Source organism: Rhinopithecus roxellana, chromosome 12 (genome assembly GCF_007565055.1).
Source record: "Rhinopithecus roxellana isolate Shanxi Qingling chromosome 12, ASM756505v1, whole genome shotgun sequence".
In the NCBI taxonomy this organism is placed as follows: domain Eukaryota; kingdom Metazoa; phylum Chordata; class Mammalia; order Primates; family Cercopithecidae; genus Rhinopithecus; species Rhinopithecus roxellana.
This window is the reverse complement of record NC_044560.1, coordinates 31,897,365-31,910,529: the sequence shown is the minus strand read 5'-3', so window position 1 is coordinate 31,910,529 and position 13,165 is coordinate 31,897,365. Positions and strand designations below refer to the sequence as shown.

General features: G+C 40.6%; 1 protein-coding gene across 3 annotated transcripts in view; it reads right to left on the bottom strand.

Annotated features, from left to right (window-relative positions):
- The window catches only part of ZNF420 (zinc finger protein 420), a 47,330-nt gene that overhangs the window by 24,824 nt on the left and 9,341 nt on the right, over positions 1-13,165 (bottom strand). For all 3 annotated transcript variants that reach the window (XM_030942997.1, XM_010385661.2, XM_010385662.2), the window contains exon 3: positions 1,952-2,040. In XM_030942997.1, coding sequence (XP_030798857.1) covers positions 1,952-1,960 — 9 coding nt within the window. In that variant the 5' untranslated portion in view covers positions 1,961-2,040. The remainder of the gene's footprint in view (positions 1-1,951; positions 2,041-13,165) is intronic.

The window sequence follows — 13,165 nt, the reverse complement described above, 5'->3', positions numbered from 1 at the left end:
AGAGACGAGGTTTCATCATCTTGGTTAGGCTAGTCTCGAACTCCTGACTTTGTGATTCACCCGCCTCGGCCACCCAAAGTGCTAGGATTACAGGCGTGAGCCACCGTGGCCGGCCAAAAAAAAAATACTTTTTCAATGGAGAGGGAGATGAAAGGGACCCCTCCACAAAGGAAGCAACACAGCACACGGGCTGAAAAGTACAAGTATGTTCCTGATTATTCCTATCGCTATAGTTTTGTTGTTGTTATTGTTGTTTTGGAGACAGGGTCTCACTCTGTCACCCAGGCTGGAGTGCAGTGGCGCCATCATAGCTCACTGCAGCCTCGAACTCCTGGGCTTAAGTGATCCTGTCTCAGTCTCCTGAGTAGTTGAGACCACAGTACATACCACTGTGCCCTGATAATTTTCAAATTTTTTTTGTAGGGACAGGGGTCTTGTTACTTTGCCCAGGCTAGTCTTGAATTCTGGCCTTAAGGGACCCTCCTGCTTAGGCCTCCCAAAGTGCTGGGATTATAGGTGTGAGCCACTGCTCCTGACCTGCTATACGTATTTTCTGCATATAGAACATCTTACTTTACAGATAAGTCTGGGAATAAAGTAAATGCTATGTCCCAATTAAAAGAAATAGCATACACAAGCATTCTATACAATATATATATTGTGTATCATACATTCAAAATAAATGTAAGTTTCTTTCTTCACTATGTAAGGAATAAACAAAATAACTGGGAAAATTTTCCTGTAAAACCTTATAAAATAAGATCTGTATAAAATTAAAGAATTTATTGAAGCTCCAGGTTCACCACTAGATCAGACTACCATATCATAAACATTTTCCTTGTCATCAATAATTTAGTAAATATTTTATAGGCTACAGAATAGCTCCTATATAATGAATATATCTGACATAATGCTCATATTTGAACATTTTAGGTTGTAAAAATCTTGTATTTCTTGATTCTCAGAGTTTATTCTTAACTTCTGCTGGTGAATGATCACCTTCATTATGATCATACTTATCGTTCATCTGTAAATGTAACTTTTCATCATTCTAAGCAATAGAAAGGTGAAAAACATAATCCAAATTTATACATTCAAGACCAGCACATAATGTCAAATTTCAAATTGATCCATATTAAATTATATATTCCTGGGGAAGATCCCTGATCCCTCTGTATTCAGTCCCTAATCATCTTCCTAATCTTAAAACCTCATAAAGCGGCCGGGTGCGGTGGCTCAAGCCTGTAATCCCAGCACTTTGGGAGGCCAAGACGGGCGGATCATGAGGTCAGGAGATCGAGACCATCCTGGCTAACACGGTGAAACCCCGTCTCTACTAAAAATACAAAAAAAAAAAAAAACTAGCCGGGCGAGGTGGCAGCGCCTGTAGTCCCAGCTACTCGGGAGGCTGAGGCAGGAGAATGGCGTGAACCCGGGAGGCGGAGCTTGCAGTGAGCTGAGATCTGGCCACTGCACTCCAGCCTGGGTGACAGAGCGAGACTCCGTCTCAAAAAAAAAAAAACAAAAAAAAAAAAAAAAAAAAAAAAAACTCATAAAGCATGAGCTCTTGCCACATATCAAGAGTGAGCCCAGTCAAGACCAACTCCTGTCTTGTCTACCTGGGAACTTAGATCTCAAGAGAAGTTCAAAAGGTTTTCATGTGTCGTGCCATTTAACAACCTCCTCAACCTTATGAAATCAGGGAACTCTGCTTTTGTTAGATCAATGTTCCTAGTCAAAGATGCTGAACGGATTGTTGAGTAAGTATGTGACTAAAGGTTAGATTAGAAAGACACACTTAGGGAAGACACTATCACTTATCAGAATGGGACAAACTGAGGAGCATATTCCTGAGTGAGTTCAGTTAGGAATGAAGCTTCAGGAGTGAGGAATACACACACATACTCTGTAAAAAAGTAAATGAAGAGAGCACAAAGAAACTCCAATTTACCCGAGCCATGGTTTTTAGAGCTGCAAGAAATGATCAGTCCTCTTCTGGGTTCCTATCTTAGGAAAGCACAGAGTCTGGAGAATGCAGAGCTAGGGAGGAGAAAGCAGAACCGTGAGACCAGGTGTTTTGCAAAGTAACAGATGATTCAGTTGGAATTATCTTTGTTGTTCTTTTCTTCCTGTTTCTCCCACCCCCAAAACACACACTAAGGCGGACAGATATATGTTGTGGTTCTTACCTTGATCAAACTCAATGCTTCCTATATACAAACAGAAAATATAATAACCTCTCTACCACTTCTGAAATGAAACTCATAGGTAATAACAACACATCTATAGATGTCAAAAATGGAGATAATGAACAACTTAGTATTTCAATATATTTATGATCGTACACAACTACATTAGAAGGCACAAATAATTAAATGCTTATGCTTACAATTACTTATAATGAAGAAATTTAGACTTATAAAATGACAATATGTAACTAAGTATTGTTGACACATTTTATATTTGACGTTTTGAAATAAAGGCTAAATGTATGTGTTCATGTGTATGTATAGAATAAGTAGAAATGCATTATCTATAAATGGAGGTTTCTCTACGTATTTGCCATGGGCAAGACAAATATCACAGCTAGCGTTGCCATCAATACTGTAACTTTTTGAAATGGTTAAAAAAAGAACTCAGTAAATTTCTTAAGCAAAGTACAGCCTTTTTCTCAACCAAATCATGGTTGCATTCCTGGAAGATACAGCTAATAGTAAAACCATCCAATAATAGGAAAGTAGATAAATTCAGCAAATTGAAAAAGTCATGCACAAAAGCATTATGTAAGATATTCCAGACCCGGATAATTATAAACACACTTTTTCCAGGTATGGTTCTCAATTTTGCAAATCACAGACAATTTTTTGTTATGCACTGATGGACAGCTAAATCATAAGTTGGTAAACTACTGTTTACCAACTAGTTTTGTAAATAAAGTTTTATTGGAATACGTCCATACTGATTCAGTTATGTAGTGCCTTTGGCTACTTTCACACTACAGCAGCAGAGCTGAAGAGTTGCAACAGAGACCATGTGGCCCACAAAGTCATATGAAATGTCTAGCTCTTTACAGAAAAAGTTGGGTAATCTCTAACCTAGATCCGAGACCTCACTCCTTCAAAAGCTAGAAGTCGGCCGGGCGCAGTGGCTCACGCCTGTAATCCCAGCACTTTGGGAGGCCTAGGCGGGGGGATCACGAGGTCAGGAGATCGAGACCATCCTGGCTAACACAGTGAAACCCCCGTCTCTACTAAAAATACAAAAAATTAGCCAGGCGTGGTGGCATACGCCTGTAGTCCCAGCTACCCGGAAGGCTGACGCAGGGGAATGGCATGAACCCAGGAGGTGGAGCTTGCAGTGAGCTAAGATCACGCCACTGCACTCCAGCCTGGGCGACAGAGCGAGACTCCGTCTCAAACAAAAAAGCTAGAAGTCTTTACCCTCAACCCTGTTACTTTAACATTCAACAGGACCTAGATGTATTTCCAAAACACCCTCTAGGGAGAATAACTGCCCCTGCAGAGAATCATTGATATAGGTACTGAATACATTTTTAATTGAAAATTCGACTTCTTCAACATATAGATTTAGATAAGATGAAAAATCATTAATTTCTTTTAAATTCATCAGAGAGCTGAGGGCACAAATTTAAAAGACCTAAATTCCAAAAAAGTGCCAAGCTCTTTATTTAAAAAAAAATTTTTTTTTTGAGACAGGGCCTCACTCTCTCACCCAAGCTGGGGTGCAGTGGCATGATCATAGCTTACTGTAACCCTGAACTCCTAGGCTCAAGTAATCCTACCTCAGCCTTCGAAGTAGCTAGGACTGCAGGCATGTGCCATCATACCCAGCTAATTTTTACTTTTTTTTGTTGAGAGGGGGTTTTGCTACATTGTCCAGGCTGGTCTTGAACTCCTGGTCTCAAGCAGTCCTCCTGCCTCAGCCTCCCAAAGTGCTAGGATTATAGGTATGAGCCACCACATGTGGCCCTAAGCTCTTCTTAAGAGCCACATATGGATGCTCCCATCTCTGGCAGAGCTTAAACTACATTGTATCAATAATAGTGCAACCATTCCAATAAAAATACAGTATTAAGATAAAAACTCAAGTTCCAACTATATGCTCTTTACAAGAAGCACATTTTAAATATAAAGATGGGCTGAAAGTAAAATGGGAAGATACACCATACAAACACTAATCACAAGAAAGCTTGTATGCCTATATTAGTATAAGACAAAATAGACTTCAAGATAAAGAGAAATACTAGCAATAAGGAGGATCAACTCATCCAGAAGACAGCAATCCAAATGTAGAGATTTAACAATGAAGCTTCAAAATGTGTGAAGCAAAAATTGACAGAACTAAAGGAAGAAAGAGACAAACCCACAATCAGAGTTGGGAATTTTAAGATCTTTTGCTCAGTAACTGATAGAATGAGTAGACAATAAAATCAATAACAATATAGAGGATTTATATACCACTATATCAAGTACCTTGGCCAAGCTGATAAATATCTATTAATAGCATACCACATCCACTTACCAAAAGCTAAGGTGGGCTGAAGAGAACTGAGCTGCAAGGTGTTGGAATAAGTGATTAACACAACCAGACTTTAATCACTTAGTAATCACTTAATGTAAGAGGCTAACCCAGAGAAAGCGCTGAGTACTCCACTGTTTCACTCCCCCAACCCCAACCATGAAATAGCACCTGGAGAGGGTCAGAGAGGGTCAGGCAGGTCAGTGCAAATGTGGATCAGTGCAGAAGTGAGTCTCTCACTGCTAAGGGAATGCAGAACAAAAGGCTCCTGTCATTCATTTTATGGACCGGAACCAAAGGACAAGAAGACAAGGGAAGGGCTAAGAGTGAAAAAGTAGTGAGTACTGGCCAAGCATGGTGGCTCATGCCTGTAAGCAACCCCAGCACTTTGGAAGACCGAGGCAGGAGGATTGCTTGAGGCCAGAAGTTTGAGACCAGCCTGGGCAACATAGTAAGAATCTGTCTCTACAAACTAATAATAAAACTTCAGCCAGGCATTGTGGTGCAAACCTGTAGTCCTAGCTACTTGGGAGGCTGAGACAGGAGGATTGCCTGAACTGCCCAGGAGTTCAAGGCTGAAATGAGCTATGATAACACCACTACACTCCAGTCTGGGTGACAGAGCAATACCCTGTCTCCAAAAATTGTTTTAAAAAAGAAAAGAAAAGAAAGAAAAAAGAAATAAAGAAAAAAATTAAAACTACGGAGTACTAAGAGTGGGAAAAAAAGTGTCTTCAAGGTTTCCCCTCTCCCCTAGATTAGGATGTCCTCTTGGCAGAGGCACCTGATAAAGAGGCCTCCTAATGGAGATGCCTGGGTTAGGAATGTAAACACGCGTAACAGCATAGCTGGTCCAGGAGGCCTGAGTCCTGAACTGCAACTCCCTTTAGAGACTGTAATGCACTAGATGTGCACCAAGTCTGCTGCGGGGAGGCCAGCTTTCCCCTGTGTGACCTGTCAGGAATGACTTGGTGAGGCCTGAGGGCCCACACATAGGATTTTGGCAAGAGTCAGACTCTTCATTAACAACTGCGTATGGAAAGGCCATCAAAATAAACCAGATGCTGGGTCATAAAACAAGTATCCATAAATATTTTAAAAACTGAATTATACAGAGAATGTACGATGGTCAGTGTCCACACAGTATTAAAATTGCAAACTTGTAACCAGAATCACTAAATATTTGGAAATTAAACATACTTCTAAATAACCCATGCAAAAACACATTGGAAATATGCTGAAATGAGTGACAATGGAAACACACGTATCAGATTCTGTGAGCTGCAACAAAAGCAGTATTTAGAGGACAATTTATAGTGTTAAATGCTTATGTTAGAAAAATGATTTAGGCTCCCACTTTAGAAAGCTGGAAAAAGAGGAGCAAATGAAGACCAAAGTAAGAAGAAATAATAAAAATAAGCACAAAATCCACAATATAAAGTAGATTACAATAGAGAGTATCAACAAACTCAAAAATTGATTCTTTCAAAAGATTCATACAGTTTATAAACCCCTACCAAGTTTTCAAAAAAATATACTACCAAAGTACAGACTGGACCACAGATTTTTTAAGGCTTTAATTAAAAAGATAATACAATTCTATGCCAATAATTTTGGCAATTTCAACGAGATAGACAAATTCCTTAAAACAAAAATTGCCAAAATTCACACAAGAAAAAACAGAAGGCCGGGCGCGGTGGCTCAAGCCTGTAGTCCCAGCACTTTGGGAGGCCGAGATGGGTGGATCACGAGGTCTGGAGATGAGACCATCCTGGCTAACACGGTGAAACCCCGTCTCTACTAAAAAATATAAAAAACTAGCTGGGCGAGGTGGCGGGCGCCTATAGTCCCAGCTACTCCGGAGGCTGAGGCAGGAGAATGGCATAAACCCGAGAGGGGGAGCTTGCAGTGAGCGGAGATCCGGCCACGGCACTCCAGCCTGGGCGACAGAACCAGACTCTGTCTCAAAAAAAAAAAAAAAAAGAAAAAACAGAAGTAAAAATCATCCCATGGATATTAAAGAAACTGAATGTGTAGAAACAAACTGCCCACAGAGAGGCCCAGATGGCTTTACTGGTAAATTCTACCAACAATTAAGGCAGATACTCTTTCACAAATGTTTTCAGAAAACAGAAAAAGGAGATAGCACTCTGTTCTACATCTTGAGGCCAAATAATCATAATACTAAAACCTCACAAAGATATTGCACGAAAAAAAATTACAGTTCAATAGCCTCTAGGAAGACAGACATACAACAAAGTTATAAAGTATTATCAATCAAATCTATTTGACTTTGGAACCACAAGTATGTTTTCTATAACTATAATCACAAAATTAAATCAAAATGAAAAAAAATCTCTAAGAACCAAAAGCAAAATGAAACAAATTTATCTGTGTATACAAAGCTGGAAGGTTAAACATATAAAGGAGCGAATATTTTCAGGAACTTTAAAATATAGTCATTTGACATTAGACCCAATATAACCTACAAACAAAATAACTATAAACTGTTTTTCAAAGTTGTCTTAAGAGTTTATGTTATGTTATAACTTTAAGAAGTTATGTCTTAGAGTTTTTCAGTAGTTATACTGTTATTAATATTGGCATTGTTAGTCTAAAACTAATATACGTATATAACCTGAAATGATTATACACACACATATATCAGTGAGAATCTTAGTATCATTAATCATTACGAATTAAGATTTTTCTCAGATTATAAAAGAAACAAATATAAAATCAAAGATAGTGAGAAAAACTATAATCTTTTAATTCAATTGGAAATATCAGTATACAATCAGGATTTTTTTTCTCCTTCTAAAAAATTTGTATTTCACCAGCTCTGTTAAGGCTATAAGCAATGGCAATGAGAGTTCCTACTATCCTGGTTGTGACTTCTTCTTTTTTTTTTTTTTTTTTTTGAGATGGAGTCTCGTTCTGTCGCGCCGGGGCTGGAGTGCAGGGGCCAGATCTCAGCTCACTGCAAGCTCCGCCTCCCGGGTTTACTCCATTCTCCTGCCTCAGCCTCCTGAGTAGCTGGGACTACAGGCACCCGCCACCTCGGCCCGCTAGTTTTTTGTATTTTTTAGTAGAGACGGGGTTTCACTGTGCTAGCCAGGATGGTCTCGATCTCCAGACCTCGTGATCCGCCCGTCTCGGCCTCCCAAAGTGCTGGGATTACAGACTTGAGCCACCGCGCCCGGCCGGTTGTGACTTCTTAAAAACACTTCTTATAAAAGGAACCAGGGCCCCATAAATAAATGGCTGATTTTATGTTTGGGACAGGAAATTGTACAAAATGAGCCTAGAATACTCTGTCAGAACAGAAAGTCTGGAATCTGCCAAAGACTACTAGGGTCATGTCAAAAAGAATAAAAAGGAATCCAAAAGTAGACAAATCGGAGAGGGTAAACCTTCCACTTGCCATACATGGAACAATGTGAGCGTTAATAAGAACAGTTATTGTTACAGATCGAAACATAACAGATATGTTTTAATCCACAAGTTAATAATAATAGTTTAAAAGAAAAACATGGAATAAGCTTTGAAAGATGCTGAAAAATAATAAGAGAAAAACCAATCTTTTATTCTAGTTTTGTTTTTTTTTCTTTTTGCATAAACTATTCTTCAGGTAACCAAGAATACCTGACATTGAGAAAGGATGGCTCTCTTTATAGATATATTCCAGCTTATAAATGCAGAAGAATTAGAATATCATTCTGTAACCCCTGAAAAAATAACATATTCACATAAAGATATCAATAGCTGGCTGTTAACATCACATAAAGGAAAACAACCAAATACTATGCACCACTTCAGAGACGTGCACATCACTATATATGATGGATTAGTGTTAAAAAAAAAAAAAAAAAAGGCCGGGCGCGGTGGCTCAAGCCTGTAATCCCAGCACTTTGGGAGGCCAAGATAGGTGGATCGCGAGGTCAGGAGATCAAGACCAACCTAGCTAACATGGCGAAACCCCGTCTCTACTAAAAAATACAAAAAACTAGCCAGGCGAGTTGGCGGGTGCCTGTAGTCCCAGCTACTTGGGAGGCTGAGGCAGGAGAATGGCGTAAACCCGGGAGGCGGAGTTTGCAGTGAGCTGAGATCCGGCCACTGCACTCCAGCCTGGGCGACAGAGCAAGACTCCGTCTCAAAAAAAAAAAAAAAAAAAAAAAAAAAGCAAAAATGGGGCCAGGCACGGTGGTTCACACCTGTAATCCCAGCACTTTGGGAGGCCAAGGCTGGCAGATCAGGAGGTCAGGAGATTGAGACCATCCTGGCCAACATGGTGAAACCCTGCCTCTACAAAAATACAAAAAATTAGCTGGGCATGGTGTCGTGTGCCTGTACTCCCAGCTACTCGGGAGGCTGAGGCAGGGGAATTGCCTGAACCCAGGGGGCGGAGGTTGCAGTGAGCCAAGATCACGCCACTGCACTCCAGCCTGGCGACAGAGCAAGACTCTGTCTCAAGAAAAACAAACAAACAAAAATCAAGCACAAACAAACAAAACTCTTAAATCTGATCAAGCCTTTAAAATTAAATACTGGTTTACAAGAAATACAGTGTCAGAGGAACATGTTAAATGACCCCACAGACCAGCTATCAACAAAATCCAGAATATGGGTAACTCTACAGGAAAATTCTGTTTCTGGCACAAATAAACTGTAAGAAAGAAAAAGTGAAAGAACCCAGAGATTAGAATAATATTTAAGAAACATATTGCATTATTACAACAAATAGACATTGTTTGGATCTTGATTCTAAAAAAAATCATAAAAAATATTTACAGACAATGGGAAAATCTGAACACTGATTGGCTCATGACATTAAGACAGTATTGCCTGTTTTGTTTTTTGGGTTTTTTTTTGAGACAGGGTCTCACTCTGTTGCTCAGGCTGGAGTGCAGTGCTGTGATCTTGGCTCACTGCAACCTCTGCCTACAAAGCTCGAGTGATCCTTCCACTTCAGCCTCTCAAGTAGCTGGGGCTACAGGCATGTGCCACCATGCCCAGCTGATTTTTGTATTTTTGGTAGAGACAGGGTTTCACCATGTTGTCCAGGCTGGTCTCAAAATCCTCACCTCATGTGATCCACCTGCCTTGGTCTCCCAAAGTGCTGAGATTACAGGCATGAGCCACCACGCCTGGCTTTTTTCTTTTTAGCAGTAATGATACTATGGTTATATATTTTTTTAATTTAAAAGTTCTTACCTTTTACAGATATGTATTAATATATTTAAGGATGAAATTATACATCTGAAATCCACTTCAAGATAACCTAGGTGGCGCCCAAGATGGCCGAATAGGAATAGCTCCAGCCTCCAACTCCCAGCCTGAGCGACACAGAAGACAGGTGATTTCTGCATTTTCAACTGAGGTATCGGGTTCATCTCACTAGGGCGCGTCGGACAGTTGATGCTGGTCCACTGGTGCAGCCTGACCAGCGAGAGCTGAAGCAGGGTGAGGCATCGCCTCACCTGGGAAGTGCAAGGGGGAAGGGAATTCCTTTTCCTAGCCAAGGGAAGTTGAGACACACAACACCTGGAAAATCGGGTAACTCTCACCCTAATACTGCGCTTTACCAAGGGTCTTAGCAAATGGCACACCAGGAGATTATATCCCACAGCTGGCCCAGATGGTCCCATGCCCATGGAGCCTCCCTCATTGCTAGCACAGCAGTCGGAGATCTAACTGCAAGGTGGCAGCAAGGCTGGGGGGGCGCATGTCATTGCTGAGGCTTAAGTAGATAAACCAAGCCACCAGGAAGCTCGAATTGGGTGAAGCCCACTGCAGCTCAAGGAGGCCTATCTGCCTATGTAGACTCCACCTCTGGGGACAGAGCATAGCTAAACAAAAAGCAGCAGAAACCTCTGCAGATGAAAAAGTCCCTGTCTGACAGCTTTGAAGAGAGCAGTGGATCTCCCAGCACGGAGGTTGAGATCTGAGAACGGACAGACTGCCTGCTCAAGTGGGTCCCTGACCCCTGAGTAGCCTAACTGGGAGACATCCCCACTAGGTGCAGACCGACACATCACACCTCACACGGCTGGGTATACCCTGAGACGAAGCTTCCAGAGCAAGAATCAGACAGTAACAGTCGCTGTTCAGCAATATTCTATGTTCTGCAGTCTCCGCTGCTGATACCCAGGCAAACAGGGTCTGGAGTGTACTTCAAGCAAACTCCAACAGACCTGCAGCTGAGGGTCCTGTTAGAAGGAAAACTAAAAACAGAAAGGACACCCACACCAAAACCCCATAAGTACGTCATCGTCATCAAAGACGAAAGGCAGATAAAACCACAAAGATGGGGAAAAAGCAGTGCAGAAAAGCTGGAAATTAAAAAAGTCAGAGCATATCACCCCTCCAAAGGAACGCAGCTCATCACCAGCAACGGAACAAAGCTGGACAGAGAATGACTTTGACGAGTTGAGAGAAGAAGGCTTCAGTTGATCAAACTTCTCAGAGCTAAAGGAGGAACTATGTAACCAGCACAAAAAAACTAAAAACCTTGAAAAAAGAATGGATGAATGGATAACTAGAATAATTAATGCAGAGAAGACCTTAAAGGAACTGATAGAGATGAAAACCATGACACGAGAATTACGTGACAAATGCACAAGCTTCAGTAACCGACTCGATCAACTGGAAGAAAGATTATCAGTGATTGAAGATCAAATGAATGAAATGAAGCGAGAAGAGAAATGTAGAGAAAAAAGAGTAAAAAGAAATGAACAAAGCCTCCAAGAAATATGGGATTGTGTGAAAAGATAAAATCTACGTCTGATTGGTGTACCTGAAAGTGACAGGGAAAAAGGAACCAAGTTGGAAAACACTCTGCAGGACATCATCCAGGAGAACTTCCCCAACCTAGTAAGGCAGGCCAACATTCAAATTCAGGAAACACAGAGAACACCACAAAGATACTCCTCAAGAAGAGCAACTCCAACAACAGGTACCAGCCATTGCAAAAAAATGTCAAAATGTAAAGTCCATTGATGCTAGGAAGAAACTGCATCAACTAATGAGTAAAATAACCAGCTAATACTGTAATGACACGATCAAGTTCACACATAACAATATTAACCTTAAATGTAAATGGACTAAATGGTCCAATTAGAAGACACAGACTGGCAAATTGGATAAAGAGTCAAGACCCATCAGTTTGCTGTATTCAGGAGACCCGTCTCACATGCAGAGACACATATAGGCTCAAAATAAAGGGATGAAGATCTACCAAGAAAATTGAAAACAAAAAAAAGCAGGGGTTGCAATCCTAGTCTCTGATAAAACAGACTTTAAGCCATCAAAGATCAAAAGAGACAAAGAAGGCCATTACATAATGGTAAAGCAATCAATTCATCAGGAAGAGCTATCCTAAATATATATGCACCCAATACAGGAGCACCCAGATTCATAAAGCAAGTCCTTAGAGACTTACAAAGAGACTTAGACTCTCATACAATAATAATGGGAGACTTTAACACCCCACTGTCAACATTAGACAGATCAACGAGACAGAAAGTTAACAAGGATATCCAGGAATTGAACTCAGCTCTGCACCAAGCAGACCTAATAGACATCTACAGAACTCTCCACCCCAAATCAACAGAATATGCATTCTTCTCAGCACCACATCGCACTTATTCCAAAATTGACCACATAGTTGGAAGCAAAGCACTCCTCAGCAAATGTAAAAGAACAGAAATTATAACAAACTATCTCTCAGACCACAGTGCAATCAAACTAGAACTCAGGACTAAGAAACTCAATCAAAACCGCTCAACTACATGGAAACTGAACAACTGAACTGCTCCTGAATGACTACTGGGTACATAACAAAATGAAGGCAGAAATAAAGATGTTCTTTAAAACCAATGAGAACAAAGATACAACATACCAGAATCTCTGGGACATATTTAAAGCAGTGTGAAGAGGGAAATTTATAGCACTAAATGCCCATAAGAGAAAGCAGGAAAGATCTAAAACTGACACCCTAACATCACAATTAAAAGAACTAGAGAAGCAAGAGCAAACACATTCAAAAGCTAGCAGAAGGCAAGAAATAATTAAGATCAGAGCAGAACTGAAGGAGATAGAGACACAAAAAACCCTCCAAAAAAATCAATGAATCCAGGAGCTGGTTTTTTGAAAAGATCAACAAAATTGATAGACTGCTAGCAAGACTAATAAAGAAGAAAAGAGAGAAGAATTAAATAGATGCAATAAAAAATGATAAAGGGGATATCACCACCAGCCCCACAGAAATACAAACTAACATCAGAGAATACTATAAACACCTCTACACAAATAAACTAGAAAACCTAGAAGAAATGGATAATTTCCTGGACACTGACACTCTCCCAAGACTAAACCAGGAAGAAGTTGAATCCCTGAATAGACCAATAGCAGGCTCTGAAATTGAGGCAATAATAGCCTACTAACCAAAAAACGTCCAGGACCAGATGGATTCACAGCTTAATTCTACCAGAGGTACAAGGAGGAGCTGGTACCATTCCTTCCGAAAATATTCCAATCAATAGAAAAAGAGGGAATCGCTGGACGCAGTGGCTCAAGCCTGTAATCCCAGCACTTTGGGAGGCCGAGACGGGCGGATCACAAGGTC